The 17,463-nt window shown below is 41.0% G+C and overlaps 1 protein-coding gene across 1 annotated transcript in view; it reads left to right on the top strand.

Annotated features, from left to right (window-relative positions):
- Positions 1-1,443: 1,443 nt before the first annotated feature.
- LOC124775982 (odorant receptor Or2-like) overlaps positions 1,444-17,463 on the top strand; it is a 52,213-nt gene continuing 36,193 nt past the window's right edge. The window contains exons 1-3 of the mRNA XM_047250823.1: positions 1,444-2,255; positions 12,186-12,285; positions 17,050-17,151. Of these exons, the coding sequence (XP_047106779.1) occupies positions 1,444-2,255; positions 12,186-12,285; positions 17,050-17,151 (1,014 nt within the window). The remainder of the gene's footprint in view (positions 2,256-12,185; positions 12,286-17,049; positions 17,152-17,463) is intronic.

The raw sequence follows: 17,463 nt of genomic DNA, 5'->3' as shown, positions 1-17,463 counted from the left end.
TCTTGACTAAATCATCCAATGTTTCTGAAATTTTAGTCATTTGTTTGTCTGTACATATACATTACACCCACTGATTTCCTTCCCATCCGGATAATTCCTTCTTGGTGCGTCATTTTTTTGTCTTTGAATGTATGCAGATAAGGAGACTGAAAATGTAGAATGTTAATCAAGTTTTATTTAAAAAGCTTTAAGAGTTTTCACAAAAAACGTTCGGAAAGGGTTACTTTCCAGCACGCCCTAGTATTTTTCTAGAACATATTGAAACTTTTTTATTAAAATATTTTACTTAAGCTGCTGAGTGAAATTGAATGCAAGTGAACCTACTTTCTCTTTACTTATTCTTATCATGTCAACACTGACCCACAATATTCTACCGCAACGCAGTCTGACTGCTCAAAAAAATTACAACCTGACTTCAAATAATTAATTCAAAAGAATGGCCCTGACTAAAAAGAAATCTTAACAATAACCTATACATTTCATTAAGCACTTACAAAAATCTTCATTACGCGAACTACTGAAATACAGTGAGCGTCAATACTACTTTTTGTCTTCGAATGTATTTAGATATGGAGGCTGAAGATGTATAATGTTAATCAAGTTTTATTTAAAAAGCTTTAAGAGTTTTCACATAAAACGTTCGGAAGGCGTTACTTTCCAGCACGCCCTAGTAGTTTTCTAGAACATATTGAAACTTCTTTATTAAAATATTTTACTTAAGCTGCTGAGTGAAATTGAATGCAAGTGAACCTACTTTCTCTTTACTTATTCTTATCATGTCACCACTGACCCACAATATTCTACCGCAACGCAGTCTGACTGCTCAAAAAAATTACAACCTGACTTCAAATAATTAATTCAAAAGAATGGCCCTGACTAAAAGGAAATCTGAACATTAACCTATACATTTCATTAAGCACTTACCTCACAAAAATCTTCATTGCGCGAACTACTGCAATACAGCGAGCGTCAATACTGCCAGCTAAATAAAAGATCCTAACTACTAAAGCCACTAACTACTAATAGGCATGTGGTTAGCAAAGGAAAGATTCGGTTGCAAACCAAATATTGTATTTTTTACCTTAATAATGTGACATCCAGTTCAGACACGAATCTAAATCGTCATTGACATCCAGTACAAAGATTTATAATCATGAATAATATTCAATCTCCAAGTCTAACATGTACAGATCGTTAGCCTACGCTAACACTTCAGACCTCTACCTTCCATCAATGCTAACTTCTCTCAATTAACATCCATCACTGCTGACGACTAATTTCCAACTGCCCAACACTATGGCGATTAACTTCCAACAAGGAGTCCACCCAGCCACAGAGTCTCTTACTAAGAAAGCGCAGTCAAAGATCCAATGCAAAGCGCTACACAGTTCTGCCAACACAGAAGCAGCCCACTTACAAAATGAATGCCAGCGCCACTTCGCTATGCGGAGCAGCTGTCGCTCACTTGCTCAGTTCCATCGGTTGCAGAAGCCGTGGTCCGAAGAGGAGGTGCAACATGGCAGTGGGCGCACGCTGGCGGGCCAGGTGCTGTACCTGACGGTGGCCGGGATGTGGCCTCGCGGACGGGGAACCCCGTACCTACTGTATGTGGCGCTGGTGCAGCTGTGCGCCGTCTCCTACGTGGCCGTCGGTCTCGTCAGCATTCACACCGCCCGAGGGGATGTCAACAGCATTTCATACACGCTGCTGCACACGCTCGAGGTCTTCTCCGGGATGGTCAAGGCGGGGCTCTTCTTCAGCAAGAGGCTCTCATTTTACCGGTTGGTGCGAGATCTGGACCTGATGGCGTCCGACTACTTGGACCGCCCCGAGCTGGAGTCCGCACGGCGCTGGGCCCGCCGGATGACCGTGTCACTGAGTGCCTATATATTCGTCGTCATCTTGCTGTGGCTGCCGACGCCGCTGCTGGCCGGCGGCGACCAGAAGATGCTGCCGATGGTACAGATTCACGGTGTGGACTGGTCGCAGTGGCCGCAGGCGTATGCTGCGCTCTACGCCCTCCAGTGTGCTGTGCCCCTGACACAGGTCCCCATCGTCATCGGACTGGACGGCTTCTTCGTGGCGGCCATGCTGTACGTGGGAGCCCTGCTGCAGCTGCTGGGTCAACGCGTCTCAGGTCTGCGGCTCGCCGGTGACGGTGCAGCAGACCTGTCTGGTGACGCGGGTCTCAAGATGCGACAAATGTTGTATGCGGAGCTCAGTGCCTGCATCAACAGCCACCAGAAAATCACAAAGTAAGTTTGTATAAAGGTCGATAACGTCTCCTGGGACATAATGGGAGATAGAAAGGAATAGAAAGAAACTGCAATACATTCAATAGTACATTTCAAATGACTGTAAGGAGAGGAATCCTATCGAGATTTCCAGGGTCGAAAGTATTGGTGCTAATGGTGAGGGGAGGCAGCACTTTGGAGTCGTCTGATAAAATCGGGAGTTTATTCTCGGTGACCTCACTCACGTCATAGTAGTGCATTCTGGGCTGATGTCTTCTTGATTGGCCGCCCGTGGTGGACGAGCGGTTCTAGGCGCTTCAGTCTGGAACCGCGCGACCGCTACGGTCGCAGGTTCGAATCCTGCCTCGGGCATGGATGTGTGTGATGTCCTTAGGTTAGTTAGGTTTAAGTAGTTCTAAGTTCTAGGGGACTGATGACCTCAGATGTTAAGTCCCATAGTGATCAGAGCCATTTGAAACATTTCCTTCTTAATTATTACTTCGTTATTTCCTTTATTTTCGTTCCGCACTACAAGTGGTTCAAATGGCTCAAATGGCTCTGAGCACTATGGGACTTAACTGCTGAGGTCATCAGTCCCCTAGAACTTAGAACTACTTAAACCTAACTAACCTAAGGACATCACACACATCCAGTAGCGGTCGCGCGGTTCGAGACTGTAGCGCCTAGAACCGCTCGGCCACACCGGCCGGCTCGCACTGCAAATGTTTTTGGGCTACTTAGACAGTATTTCCTTGAGCGTTATTTCGCAGAGGAGGCTGAAAGCAGAAAATGAGAGGTTTTACAATACATGGGTAGAGGGAAAACCTTCACTGGGCATAAATTCATATATGTAATAAAAAGAGTACGTTTGTATGTATGTCCCGCATCTCCTTCTAAACCAGTTTGAACCAAACTTGGTACACATATCACTTAGAGTCTGGAAAGGATCGCTGTGGGGTTAAGAACCACCTATCTTCCAAATGGGAGAGGGGACGCATGAATATCAAGATTTCACTCATACGGAATTTGACGATAGAGCACTTAGTGGCTTGTAACAAACTTTATAGATTACTGAGAACACGTGTGAAAGTTTTTCACGATAACAGCCCCCACGAAATTATCAAAAGAGAAACATAAATTGCTTATTGCATTTTCGCTATTTGTGCAGTAAAAATGTCGCACCAGGCTTGACGTTTTCATCTGTTACTTCTCTTCTACTAAATTCATTCGCAGGACATTTCGCACACATTTTTCACATATGCCACTGAACGTACCTGCAAAATAACACCATTGTACGACACATATTTCGGGAGATATGACGTCAAAAACATTGAAAGTTTACATTTATAACTTCGTTGATGCTAACGGCATTCTCAAAACACTTCGCACACAGTATCCACATATGCTGCTGAAAGTACTTATAAAATGCTAGAACTGAACGACAACTGGTTCAGGAGATATGTTGTCATAAATATGAAGCTGGGTTACAACGAAACCGCAGGGCGAAATTCGCTAGGGACGTAGGTGAACTATGTTTACAAATATGTGTGAAACATGCTAAATATATGTGACGTGTGCGCACGCGGGCGAAGCCATGGGTGAAAGCTCCTCCGAAAACTCTTGGTCGATTTAAATCAAACTTGCTACACATACTACTTACCATCTGGAAAGAAGTACTGTGGAGCTTAGAACCAGCAAGATCCTGTTGGGATAGGGTTGATATCGTGGGGAGAGAAGGGGGTAGGAAGATATGGACAAACGGAGAGTGGGCAGGAGGATATGGACTCAGACAAAAGGGGATGAGACGGACTCAGATGGGGTGCGGAGCAGATAGAGGGGAGAAGGAGGGAGGGAGGAGAAGATGGATAGAAGGGGAAGGAGCATATGGACGGAGGAGGAAGGGAAGATGGACAGTGGGAGGGGGGACGAGGAGAGGGATACAGAGCGTTAGAAGAAAGTGGATAGAGAGAAGGGGTAGAAGAAGATGGACAAATAGAAGACTGGAATAAACACACAGCCGGGCAACGCAGGGTACTCGCCTAGTAAAAATATTAAGCCACGAAATTATTTTCATGAAATAACTTTTCCTTAAAGTGGAAACAGTCAGTTATTTTCAAGGAAGAAAATGAAATTGTTTTAGATTTATTTAGTATTTCGGATTTGGAAAGAGAAAACAAAATGGATAAAGTAAAAAGTTTCTTTATATTGCCTTCTAACTATTGTCTCAGTATGTGTATTGATTGAGTATGTATACATGTTTTCTAGCAATCATTTGCCGATGCTTTAAATCGTTTCGACACATTTTTTCCTATTGTTTAGCTTCTCAGCAGTTTACTATGTAAACCTTGTCAAGGACGTATTTTTTGAGTTTTGTTTAGGCCTTTAATACACTATGTAATTCCTGGTTTTTCGATTCTGATTTCGGCACTTTAACCGTTCGTTGCGAGGTAATGTGTGGTAACGTTGTGTCGACGTTTCATCGTGTGATCACGCCATTAACCTACATTTCCAATTCAGGCGCATTGTCAAGATTCTTTTGATTGTACATGTATCTTTCCATTCTTTTTGTGAACGGCGGGTACACACATGATAAATTTCACTCTTGGTAAACATGTTTCAGATAAGGAAACAGAAGATGTCAAAAGCAAAGTAAGTTTAGCTTAGTTAAACAATACCATTCACACAATCGTGTGAAAATAACGAGAGTTACAGTTCCGCAACCAAGGATACTGTACAAAATTTGCTAATGAAATCGTAATAGTGCTTCCATTAGAAGGGCTACGTCTGATGCATACGACGAATCTGATAGTCATATCAGTGATAACTATTTTAAAAAAAAACAGCTATAAAATGTGGGTGTATGTAAATACAAAAAGATAGAAACCATCCATACAGTGATAATGCGGACAAACTCGCAAATGAATCATGTTGCATAAAGCAGCAATGGTACTGAAAATATTCAAAGCAAAGAAGAACTTCCTAATAAATTTCGACACATACAATTCATAATCAGCCCCATGTTCTCAGTGCATAGAGTAGATCCGTTTTCTATAAGGATAAAGTATTAGATGCGAAGAAATGTAATCTGGTCTTCCAGACGTCCCTATGTTGCTGGATTCTGTAATAGTGTTTAGGATGGGACATAGTACAAACTACACGAAGTTTAATGTTCAGCTTCTTCGAAATTAAAACGAGGGATTTTGTCATACAGGTCCCATCTCTTCCTTTAATTTCAAAGTTATTTACAAATCGTTTAATAATTTTTTAAATATTCACTGAATATTATTTTCTTTTTTAACTCGTCAATTCTCATGTCCTTGGCGCCCATTAACATAACATTCTTTGATTAGTTAATTAACTGATTAAATTTGTTGTTCTTGTGAACTTCATTTCGCAGATGGATTTCAGCAGCTCTCGATGCTAGGGCATTATGTAAAATTCTTTCCAAATCTGAACAATTACTGCACCCTACATCCATTTGAGCCTGTTTAAGGTCTTGGTCTCCCTCCATAATTTTTGTCCCTATGCTTCCCTCCATAACCAAATTAACCATTCCTTGATGCCTCTATAGATGACCTATCAACCAATCCCTTCTTTGTCACGCTGCTTATACATTTCTTTTTTCTCCAGTTTCATTGAGTATCTGCCGGCCGTTGTGGTCGAGCGGTTCTACGAGCTTCAGTCTTGAACCGCGCATCCGCTACGATCGCAGGTTCGAATCCTGCTTCGGGCATGGATGTGTGTGATGTCCTTAGGTTAGTTAGGTTTAAGTAGTTCTAACTTCTAGGGCACTGGTGACCTCAGATGTTAAGTCCCATAGTGCTCAGAGCCATTTGAACCATTTTGTGATTCAGTATCTTCTCCTTAGTTACTAGCTCTACCCATCTAATCTTAAGCATTCTTTTTTAGCACTACATTTCTAAATCATACTCTCTTCTTGTCTGAACTGCTTATCGTCTCTTCACCCTATTGTGAAAGGCTGCACTCCAGACTAGTACCTTCAGAAAAGACTTCCTAAGATTTAAGTTCAAATTCTTATACTTCTTCCGTTTCACTCTACTTTGGGCTGCGTTATATCAATAAATTTTTAGTGCTCTCCGCCTTTCTGTTATCCTGGTATTGTTTCATTCTTTCTGTTCTTGGTATCCTTTCTTCTTCAGAGATTTGGATTGTTCGTTTGGTTTTCATTTTGACTTGTAATCTCTTTTTCTTGTCTGTGGGTTTATATCTTTTTCAGTTTTATCTATGAGCATATTCTCTGTGATCTGGAGTTTTCCTAAGTCCTTCTCCGTTTCCTTAAGTCAGTTTGGTTTGTTGCCAAAGTAGTCAAAATTTGTTTGTTAATCTATTTGGGTTCCTTCTGAGGATGTGTCCATAAAAATCAATTCTTTTCCACGTTGTGCCTGTGAGTTTTTCGGTAGTTTGGTTAAGGATTTCATTTTCTATCTGAATTAGTCTGTGTTGCGGAATCTGGGAACAAAGATTTTTCTTAATATCTTCGTTTTTTTTAGCTCCAGCGTTCCAACTGGGCCATGGTTGGTAATATACAAGGTTTCGTCTTCATACAGGGCTTCCGATTTGATTACTGTATAGTAATGTCTTATTTTTGCAGTCCATGAGAGAACTTTTTGGTATGTGTTTTTGATGAATTTGAAGGCCACTTCAGCTTTACCTGTTCGAGGTACCCTTCCTTTTTCTCGAGGTTATTCCAGTTGATTCATCCTCCAAGATATTTGACAGTGTCTATTTTTTGTTCTCCCACTTTAACATGTTTTGGTGGTTTTTTAGTGTTTACCATTATCTTGCTCTTTTCAGAGGACACTTTGAGACCTATTTTTCATCTTGTTTTTATAGGTTGAGCATCTGTTCTTTGGCTTCTTCCCAGGTTCGGCTAGTAGGACCATATCATTGGCAAAGCCTAGAAAATTGACTTTGATGCCTTTGTTTTTTGTTCCCAGTTCGAGTACACTATGGGTCTTAGTGTTTCACTGTCTGACTACTTTTAGTAAGACACAATTAACTAAGAGGGGGGAGAGAAGGCGAGAACGTCTCCTTGCCGTACAGTTGCCTTTATCGCAAAAGGACCAGAGTCTCTCCCATCAGTTGGTCTGGTGTTTGTATTCGTAAAGGGTTTCTCTGATTTGGTTTGTGGTTTTGTTGTCTACGTTTAATTCTTTTAGCAAACAGGGGAGGGAGTCTTCGTCTATTGTGTCGTACGCTTTCTGCGTCAATGAAAGTGATAACACATGATGTTGCTCTTGGTTTTTGATAGGCCATGAGGTTCTAGAGGTTTGTTCTGGACAGGAGCTTCGCTTCCTGAAACCCACTTAGTATTCTCCATGTTGATGGTCTGATGGGATTCTGCCCTGTTTAGCATAAATTTAGAGGAAATCTTACTTATTACATCTAGGAGTGAAATCCTTCTGGAGTTCTTGGGGTCAGTTTTAGACCATTTGTTATGAGAGCCTTCTTCCTCTCATCTGGGACTCTTCCATTTAACCAAATTTCTTCAAAGACGTTATGGAGAGTATAGCATTTTTGTTGACTTTTTTCCATAGTTAAGCTGTGGTTTAGTTTTATCCTGAGGGTTTATATTTTTTGAGATTTGAAATGACTGTCTCTGGTTACACAGTGGAAGATGGTTCAGAGTTGGGGTTGGTTAATGTTGAGGTCATAAAGTCAATTTTCTATGGTTTCTTCACAGTTGAGAAGGTTTCTGAAACATTTTGCCAACATTTTGCAGTTCTGCCTATGGCTGCTGGCTATCTTTCTGCTTTTGGCATGGAACTATAGGGTCGGCGAGCTGTAGTCGGTTATTTTTTGTTTAAAAGTCTTACAAATGGCTCTTGTGTTATTTTTGATCTAGTCTTAGTTATTATTTAAGAGGAATTGGTCTTTTTGGGCTTTTTTTATTCTTTTGATATTTTTGATCACCAATTTTCTGTTGTTTAAGAAGTTTTGTCTGTTATTTTCATTTTTCTGTTGACTGCCATTTTTGCCATGATTTTCTTTTTAATTCATAGAATCTGTCACATTTTTCTGTCCACCAGGTATATTTTTTGGCTTTGGTCATGTAAGCTAACTGTTCAGCTTTACTTACTAGACTTATTTTAATTCATACCAGTTTTGGTTTTGCATGTCTTTTCGAGGAAAAACTCCTTGGTGTTTATTATCTTTTCTTGATGGTGTTTTGATCTTTTGGAGTCCTTGGTTCCATTTTTCCTTGTGGATATGAGTTCAATTTTTATTTTAAAAGGTATTAATCAGAGTTTAGGTTGGTTTCTCTGAGGGCTTTTGACGTTTTGTATGTAACTTCATTGCAACGTGATGAAGTTGGAATTTGGGTAGGTATGGGTTTGGTGATACCCATGTTTTCTGTTTTCGAAGTAGATTTTTAAAGGCTGTGGATTTCAGAATCATGTTGTATGCTTGGCGTAATTCTATTAGTCTGATGCCAGTTTGGTTAGTTATGTTAAGCGCAGCGTAGTTTCCAACAATTTTTTGTATTTCTTCTCCTTCCCTATCTGGGCTTTGATGTCGCCCCTAAAACAGAACATTGTGTTATTCCTGAATTTTTTGAACAACTGCATCAACTTGGTCCCAAAAATGTTTCACCTTTTCCTTGTCCTTTCTATTGTCTTCATTTCCGGAGGCATGTGCATTCATAACAGTGAACACTATGTTAGCAGATCTGGAGATAAGTGTGGAGATTCTTTCATATTGTGGTTCAAAGTCGATGGTGGAGTACAAAATATTTTTGCTTATTCTGAAGCCCGTCACAAGGTGCTGTGTGTTTTTCACAAGATTTTTGGCTATCTTTCTTTTTTATATCCTGAAGTCTCCAAATCAAAACAGTATCCATCCATGAATCAGATTTCTTGTACGGCCATTATGAGAATTTTGTGGTTCTTGAGAATCTCTGTAAGATGTTTTGATTTTCCAGTTTGCAGAAGAGAATTTACGATGAAGATAGCTATGTAGCTTGGTTTTCCATACTTCATCTATCTTGAGTTTTCAATACGCTCCGACTCATATCTGTATATGCTGCAGACACCCAGAATCCGACTGTCTGGCCGGCCGGAGTGGCCGAGGGGTTCTAGGCACTACAACTGGAACCACGCGACCGCTACGGTCGCAGGTTCGAATACTGTATCGGTCATGGATGTGTGTGATGTCCTTAGGTTAGTTAGGTTTAAGTAGTTCTAAGTCCTAGGGGGACTGGTGACCTCAGCAGTTAAGTCCCATAGTGCTCAGAGCCATTTGAACCATTTTGAACCTACTGTCTGCTTGTCCAGTTTGTTGTGGTGAATTGTCCATCTGGGATAATTTGTTTTTGTAAATTCTTCCACCAAATATTATTTTTAAGTTATTACATCACGTGCCTTTTGCGACCAATAGTATAACTTTCTATGAATACTAAATTAATTGATGCAAATTATCATCACCATAAATAATTTCCTTCTCGTTTAGGTTAATATAAAGAAATTAGTTACCATTTTCGCTTTACAGTATGGGAGAGTTTGTAGCTTGGAACACTTTCCAGACTTTCGCCTCTAGCTGAGCATGCAACAGAAGTTTAATGTTCTTTTTTATTTCATTTTTTCAATGGTGATAGCATTCATTTTTATGTGCTGCAATTTTTTCTTAATTTACAAAATTTACTTCCGAAAACTAAAGTTTTTCCAAATTTGGAAAAAACTGTTTCAAGGTACAAAATGGTCATGTAGCATAGAGAAAATATTGTATTACAATTAAATGTGTTACAATCGAGAAAATTTTGTTAGTACTGAATTTAGTCGTTTGTCTGTTACGTTGTTCATCTACTACACACCAACATTCAGTGAGGAAACCAACATAAACAGGAGTATTATCAAAAACTACTTACTACTTAAATGCATTTTATAACTAAAGCTGATGGAATCTAGCACCAATTTGCATTGCAGAGACACATAAAACTGGTGAGATATTAACGAAACTCAGTTTATTTGCAAATATCACACGTTCTATGTAAAGGATATTTCTTTATTCTTTAAGTTAAATGAATTATTATGTGAGTGGGTGGTAGATAGCGAAGCGTAGTGCAAGGCTCGCTTGACTATACAAGTAATTTTCAAATAACATTCGGGAATTCAGGCAGGTAACACTTTCAGCGACCGCCGATATTTCGGCGGGAGAACACCCCGCTATTTTCAAGGCAAACTAAAATGGCGGGGTGTTCTCCAGCCGAAATATCAGCAGTCGCTGAAAGTGTTACCTGGCTGAATTCCCGGAAGTTATTTGAAAGTTTTATACGCCAGGAGAAACTCAGGTCTCACATATGCAGGTAATGGTTGGCGTGGATGAAATTTCGAAATAATAAGTAGGGACAAGACAATTAACTCCCCATCGACTGCGGGCTCTCAATAGCGCCGCACCCTTAGCTGGCAATAAGAACCAAGCCATTAAATTTTAATCCTGAAAGTAAAAGACAGGTAATCTTGCAATCTAAGAGTAACTAGTGCACACTGCAATACAGGGATAAGTCTCATCATAAGGCAGTATAGACATTTATGCTCTAGGTGACAATGTGTTTTCCCAAGTTTACTCGCATCTAACTGCTATCATGAATCCATACAGAGTCCCTAATATTACATTCATTCGTAAGTTAACAGATAACGAGTCAAAAGACAGGCAGCAGACAGAATAACAAGCATTTTACGAGAAAAATCACCACAACGAAAAACCACAAAAAGTTACAAATTTAACTTTTTTATTTCCTCTGTGACTAGTTTCGGCCGGGATCCATTTTCAGATCATAGTGCCAGATATTCAAAATGGTATTTCCAAAAATACCATGTCAAAAATATATATGTATTATGAAGTGCAAATGAACAGATACAGCGTATACATAACTGTATGCGTTGTAACTTCATTTGCACTTCATAATAAGCATTTATTTTTGGAATGGTTTTTGTATTTTTGGAAATACTGTTTTGACTGTCTGGCATGATGATTTGTAAATGGATCCCGGCACGAAACTAGTCATACAATAAATAAATAGAGTGAAATTTGCAACTTTTGGCTGATTTTCCGTTGTACTGATTAACAGAAATTGCTGACCTGTAGCCCTTAAAAGATCACTACAGCACAGATAACGGGATCTCTGGTCAACAGAAAACTCGTAACTCGTAGCACAGCTTGGTATACTATATACCGCAAAAAGACGTTCTGCTGTTTCAAGATACTAGATGGTAGTCGACGGACGAAGTATGGCTTAAATGTCCACATGAAATAAAAGCAGTTTCAAAAATACGTAGAACTTTCGTGGCCTAATATTCTGTAACTCAAGAACTAACAGTGTATTCCAAATAGCTTTAGTAATAGCTTTAATACTGTGTATTATACTGCACTTGAAATATTTACAAACTCTGTAAAAACACGATCTCATTAGTAACAACAACAAACACTATGCAAAATGGCGGAAAGTACTAAAGGTTCAAATGGTTCAAATGGTTCTGAGCACTATGGGACTTAACTGCTGAGGTCATCAGTCCCCTAGAACTTAGAACTACTTAAACCTAACTAACCTAAGGACATCACACACATCCATGCCCGAGGCAGGATTCGAACCTGCGACCGTAGTGGTCGCGCGGCTGCAGACTGTAACGCCTAGAACCGCTCGGCCACTTCGGCCGTCGTACTTATGGTGATATCTAGTGCGTATTCCTTCATGTGATTATCAAATCACCAGATTAAAATAACGACCAAGAAACATCGTGAGTTCGCATGTACACTGTCCTCTAGGTACTACACTCTCCTCTACTTTACGTTTTAATCTTAACGTAAGATTTTTCTGCACCCAGTGTTCAGACTCAGAGTTCAATAAAGTCATTCTCTGACTGCATATGCCTGTGAAGTGGTGATGTAACCTTCCAGGGACAATAGTGTGATGTGATATGGCTGGTGCTGCAGGTTCCTGCGAGACCTGGAGTCCGCCATGAGCGCCATGGTGCTGGTGCAGCTGTCCTCCACCATGCTCAACCTCTGCATGGGACTCTACCACCAGACCAAGGTGAGCACAAGTGTCCACAGGGCCCGCTACTTAAGCAAATACGGTTTCCATTTTAAGCAAACGCAATTCTCACTTTTCTAAACAAACTATCCAAGTTACGTGACCAGAAATAGCCACTTTCCAATTGAGAGCAGTGAACATTATTAGACTCAGGAACACTGGAAACAGCGCACCAAGAAGGAAGGAAGGTACAGACGCGAAACTTTGCAAATAAGTTTACTGAGGTCCTTATGTACATGATAGAAGTTTGGTGTCAATGCCCATGCCCATAGGCCCTGCAGTGGCATTGCAATTGGGCAGGAAGCCTCATTTAAACGGCGCATAGTCGACGAGTGATACTGGTGACGACCATATCCTGAATCGAGGAGAAATAGACGCAGAATGGCAGGTGTCACAGTTAAACCAGTCTGAGAGGGACCTAATGCTCGGCGTGAAAACAGCAGCTGGTCAACACACCGTGTGGCTCGCCAGGTCGATCGCTCGGAGTGTTCAACCATACGATGTTGGGAGCAGTGGATACGAGATGGCATCCAGGTACAACGTACCAGTCTGGAGCGCCAGGAAGACGACGAGGCGAGATGATGGAAGGATCGTGCAGAAAGTAACCAGGGATCCTGCAGTGACTAGCTCCATGATACAAGCAGATGTACGGGTGCCTGCTGATCCACAAACCCTTCCCAGACGTCTTGCGGATGCGAATTTACAATCTTGGCGCCCTTGTCATGTACTACCGTCAACATCGAGACGTCAAGGACTCTGTCTACACTGGCGCCAAACCATAACGACGTGGACTGCCACAGAGTGACGTTACGTGGCGTTTAGCCATGCATCCCGATACGGATGTGGAGGCAGCGTAGTGAACAGTACTCTTCCACACACGCATTCGCGGGCCACACCGCCCGCACAGCCGGTGTAACGGTCTGGAAGGCCATTGCCTACAATGGCCCGTCCCCTCTAATTGCGAACATGGAAACTTAACGGGTCAGCGTTATGCTGATGGCATTTTTCAACGACATGTGGGACATGTCCTACACTGTCTACCACAGAACTTTCCCAATAAGGTAATGCTCATCCGCATGCGACTCGAGTTGCCCAAGACTTTCTACATTATACGATATTGCCTTTGTTATTCTGTATTACTATGCAAAGTTCCTTTGGATATGCATGCATGTCCAGAGGAACTTTACATCGTAATTCAGAATCACACAGGCACTGCAATATCGTATTTATTCGTCGTTACCGAGCAAGCGACTTTCAAGTAAGATGTCTCACCTATACGGGAATATACTTAATGGATGTACAAGTGCAGATTGTAGACGCATGGTTCACAACATATAGAAGTTTGGGTCTGGTCGTGAATCATGCGCGGGAAGACAAATGGTAAGGCCATCGCTCGCTATAAGTGAGAAATTCATATTAGGTCCATATCCAACCCAAATTTTCATTGTCGTCATTCCATTCTAGAGCTGATAGTTGTCCATATTCGCAATTGCGAATACACTTAATGTATTTATATGTTACGTTCCAACTCCTCCATGGCCGGCCTGCTCCGCCCACTTGTCTCCTACTGAGCGTGTGTGGGACCAACTGAAACGCCATTTGCCTCTGTGTCACTCTGTACATTATATGGAAGTGACTCTTCAAAATTTGCGTACCAGTCTGCTTCAAGACAAAGTCAGACATCTAATCAATTCGATTCCGGACCGCTCTGCGGTATGTATTGCACCAAACGGTGGTCAAACCTGTTATTGACGTTGCGCTATGTTTGTCTACTTGTACACATTGTGTTTATTTATTTGTCTTGATTTTGGAATGAAGTGACTCTCTCATCTCTGTCATTATGTCTAACAAATTTCATTTCCATCCTATGCTCCCGTCTAGGTACGCTGTTTTCAGTGTTCCTGCACCTTCGCAGGTATTAAATTTGTTGACAACGAGGAGGAGTAAATATTGACAGTGCTGACGGAGAAAGCGATGAAATATGCAAATGTTAAAGTTGAGGAAGTAGTAGCGTTCAAGGAAGGGCGCGTACGACGCAGTGCAGATTTGGATTCAAGTGCCTGCAATAAAGAAAACAAGGAGCAAAGAGACCACAATAAATGTTTAATTTACAACAAGATTATTATTTATTGTATAATGACAGTAGAAATACTAAATTGTTATTTACAACAAACATACACATTTCTACACAGTTACACGCCATCTCAAGTTCATAATGGGCTAAACTCAGGTTTAAAATCCTGTCAGAAGCTTCAGCAGACAAATTGTGAAGGTATTCCATTGTCTCTTTGAATGCGCTGGGGGAACATTCAATGTTATGTAATGTACTGTTTGGTGCTCTTCACTGCAGTCACATTCAGGGTAATACTTCCGTCTCCATTACTGCAGCAATGCTCCACATCCGTTCCGATCAGTTCTGATACGATTCAGTATGCACCAGAGTCGTCGTGGTAAATGAAAACCTGCCTGTCACTCCCAGGGAGTTTTGATTAATTGGCGATGCTTTAAGGACGTCTACTCCTGCCTTTCATCGTTCCAGGCTTCTTACATGTTGAAGTCAGTGTCCTGCAGACTGATTGCTGTGCGCCATGAAGGTTTTCTCGACCTCAGTTCCTGGGTTTCTGATAGTGAAATTTCTGGGTTTTTTTATTCTTGTCCACTCGTTTAGCAATTGCGTGTTTGTTGGATGAAGACAATCTATGATGAGGCGTATCACTTGATTGAGCTGTGAATGAATTACTTTAGCGTGAGCACTATTTAGCCAGATGGACCACTGCTGCTCACATCTGCAGATATTACCTCTCCATTATCCTGACGTGTTCCGTGTTCTCTGGGTGGTGATAAGGAGCAACTACTGTTAAGATGAGACCGAACTGTCTTAAATGACTCTCGGTCAGAATCTAAGGAGGAAATATACCCAGAAAGATCCTTCTCAGGATCCGCAACTTTGTAAGATTGAGTTTTCAGTGCCAATTTGCCAACCGAACATAGAACGCATAAGTAGTGCAAACAGTGATTGTTTATCCAGAACACTAAAAGAGCATGAGATTGATACCTTCTTACTATACAATAGGCTAAATGTAGTAATCGGCTCCAATACTGCAGTATTATGAACAATATATGGAAATACCATCTTTGGCAAAACCTCATAGCTTTTTTGACTTCAGGAGGGACAAAAAACCAAACTTTGTTCTGTCTTTGGGATTCCGTATTAAAAGGTGTCAATCGGTATTGGTAAATGAGAGGACATTAGTTGCAAAAATGATTTTCCAAACCACATTAGAGTTCTACGACATACTGAAGCCATAGAATCAGAGTGGCCGGTGCTTTATTGAGATTGTTTGTACACATTACACTATAAATAAATGTTGGAAAATTAACAGTGTGTGAGGAGTACTGTCAGACAAAAGTGCCAGTACACTTTGTTATGTATGCAGGCAACTGATAAGAGCTTCGTTTTGGGTTCACTTCAGATGTATGACTATAAAAGCAAAACCTCATAATAACATACAGTTATGAACAGCAAAAATTACCAAAACAAGTTTGTGTGTGTGTGTGTGTGTGTGTGTGTGTGTGTGTGTCTTGGGACTTATGGGCGCTCAACGTCGAGGTCATCAGCGCCCTTACACACATTAAAGTGAACGAATGTGGGCAGACCTAATAAAACTGAAGCACACACGCAACCAAAACAAGTGTAGACCCAGCTTATTCCTAGATCCATCTTCGATAACGCTCCATATCAGAACATGCAAGAGGATAGAAGCTTGAATTATGCGGCTGACCATAACTCACCATATAGCGATCCCAACCAAAGGAAAGCCGAACTTTTGGTACTATTTAAGAAGCACCAACCTTATCCTGTTTATTCTATCAACAAAATTTTTAGCGTTATCCCTGTGACCAACATTGCCTGGAAAGTTATTCTTGAACATCAAGAACAATACGTTCAAAGACGCTACGGTGTGGAACCTCTTTATTAATGTATTTTATGTGTTACTCGAAAAATTGTACTTCATTTGCGTCCTATGCTCTCTCTGCACTCTATACTCTGTATTACTGACATAGACTGAACCAGTCATTTGCAGTTGCTAGTATTCCTAATGATCCCTGCTCCTTTCAGAATTTTAGGACCGAGAGTGTCAAAGACATTCGCTTTGTATATTTGTGGGACGCTTATCTTTGTCCAGTATCTCTTTTGCGAAAGCTATTCTGGCTCACTCTCGACTTTTTCTACTTTTGTAAAACAAGTTATACTCCGCTGAGGAAGTTAAATTTCTTCGGTTACTTGATTGGTCTTTCATAACCGATAGTATTGTGAATGATGCCACGTTTGTCTGGTGCGCCAAAATTTAGTGTACCGTTTTGGGTGTAAGTGTGAGAAAAACACTGATGTGTTAAATTTCAGTAATATCAAAATATTACAGCATGCATCCATAAAATGTAAGTTGTGGTCATGCGAGTGGTTTCCGTCGCGTCGTTTATCTAAATGTGTTTACTTATGTACACGTCCACTTCCGTAGGAACAAATTGAAGAGCAAATCTCCAAGGTCATTGAACGTGTCAGTACATGAAATTACAACATAAAAGTAATAACAGATAAAAATAAAATGTTTGTGAACTCAAAAAAAGTCAAGCCATAAGTTTAAGTATACGCAATCAACAATATAACATAAGAATCAGCTTAATGTTTCAAGGAACTCCTCAACGTTTGCTTCCTTCTGGCAAGAAGTATAGGAAGTATATGTGTTTGTTGCGTGTGTACAGATAAGGGACGTCCTCACGGCCATGCAGTACGCCATGATCCTGCCCTTCTACAGCAGCCAGATCTATTTCTACTGTTGGACGGCTGATGCCATCACACAGCAGGTGGGCCTTAACTACGTTACGAGCAAATCTTGGTCCTGTTTACGTGGCTAAATGCGCACACTGGCTCTGCAGTGCCATCGTTGTCGGTGCGACGAGTGCGTGAGTATGCCAGTTGTTTGCGATTAGCGTAAGCTTTATTATGCGTCCTGCTATTCAGTTTCTGAGAGCAGGTGCAAGGAAACGTCCAGACGGCATGCTGTATCGGAACTGTGCTCAATAGTCCAGCATAAGGATTAGATCCAGACTGAGCAAACGCCATCTGTGTGTATAGACTTAAGTTGTGCTGACGTCCCCTGTTTCGTTAACTAGATC

The sequence above is a fragment of the Schistocerca piceifrons genome, chromosome 2 (genome assembly GCF_021461385.2).
Source record: "Schistocerca piceifrons isolate TAMUIC-IGC-003096 chromosome 2, iqSchPice1.1, whole genome shotgun sequence".
In the NCBI taxonomy this organism is placed as follows: domain Eukaryota; kingdom Metazoa; phylum Arthropoda; class Insecta; order Orthoptera; family Acrididae; genus Schistocerca; species Schistocerca piceifrons.
This window is presented reverse-complemented; position numbering and strand designations above follow the sequence as displayed.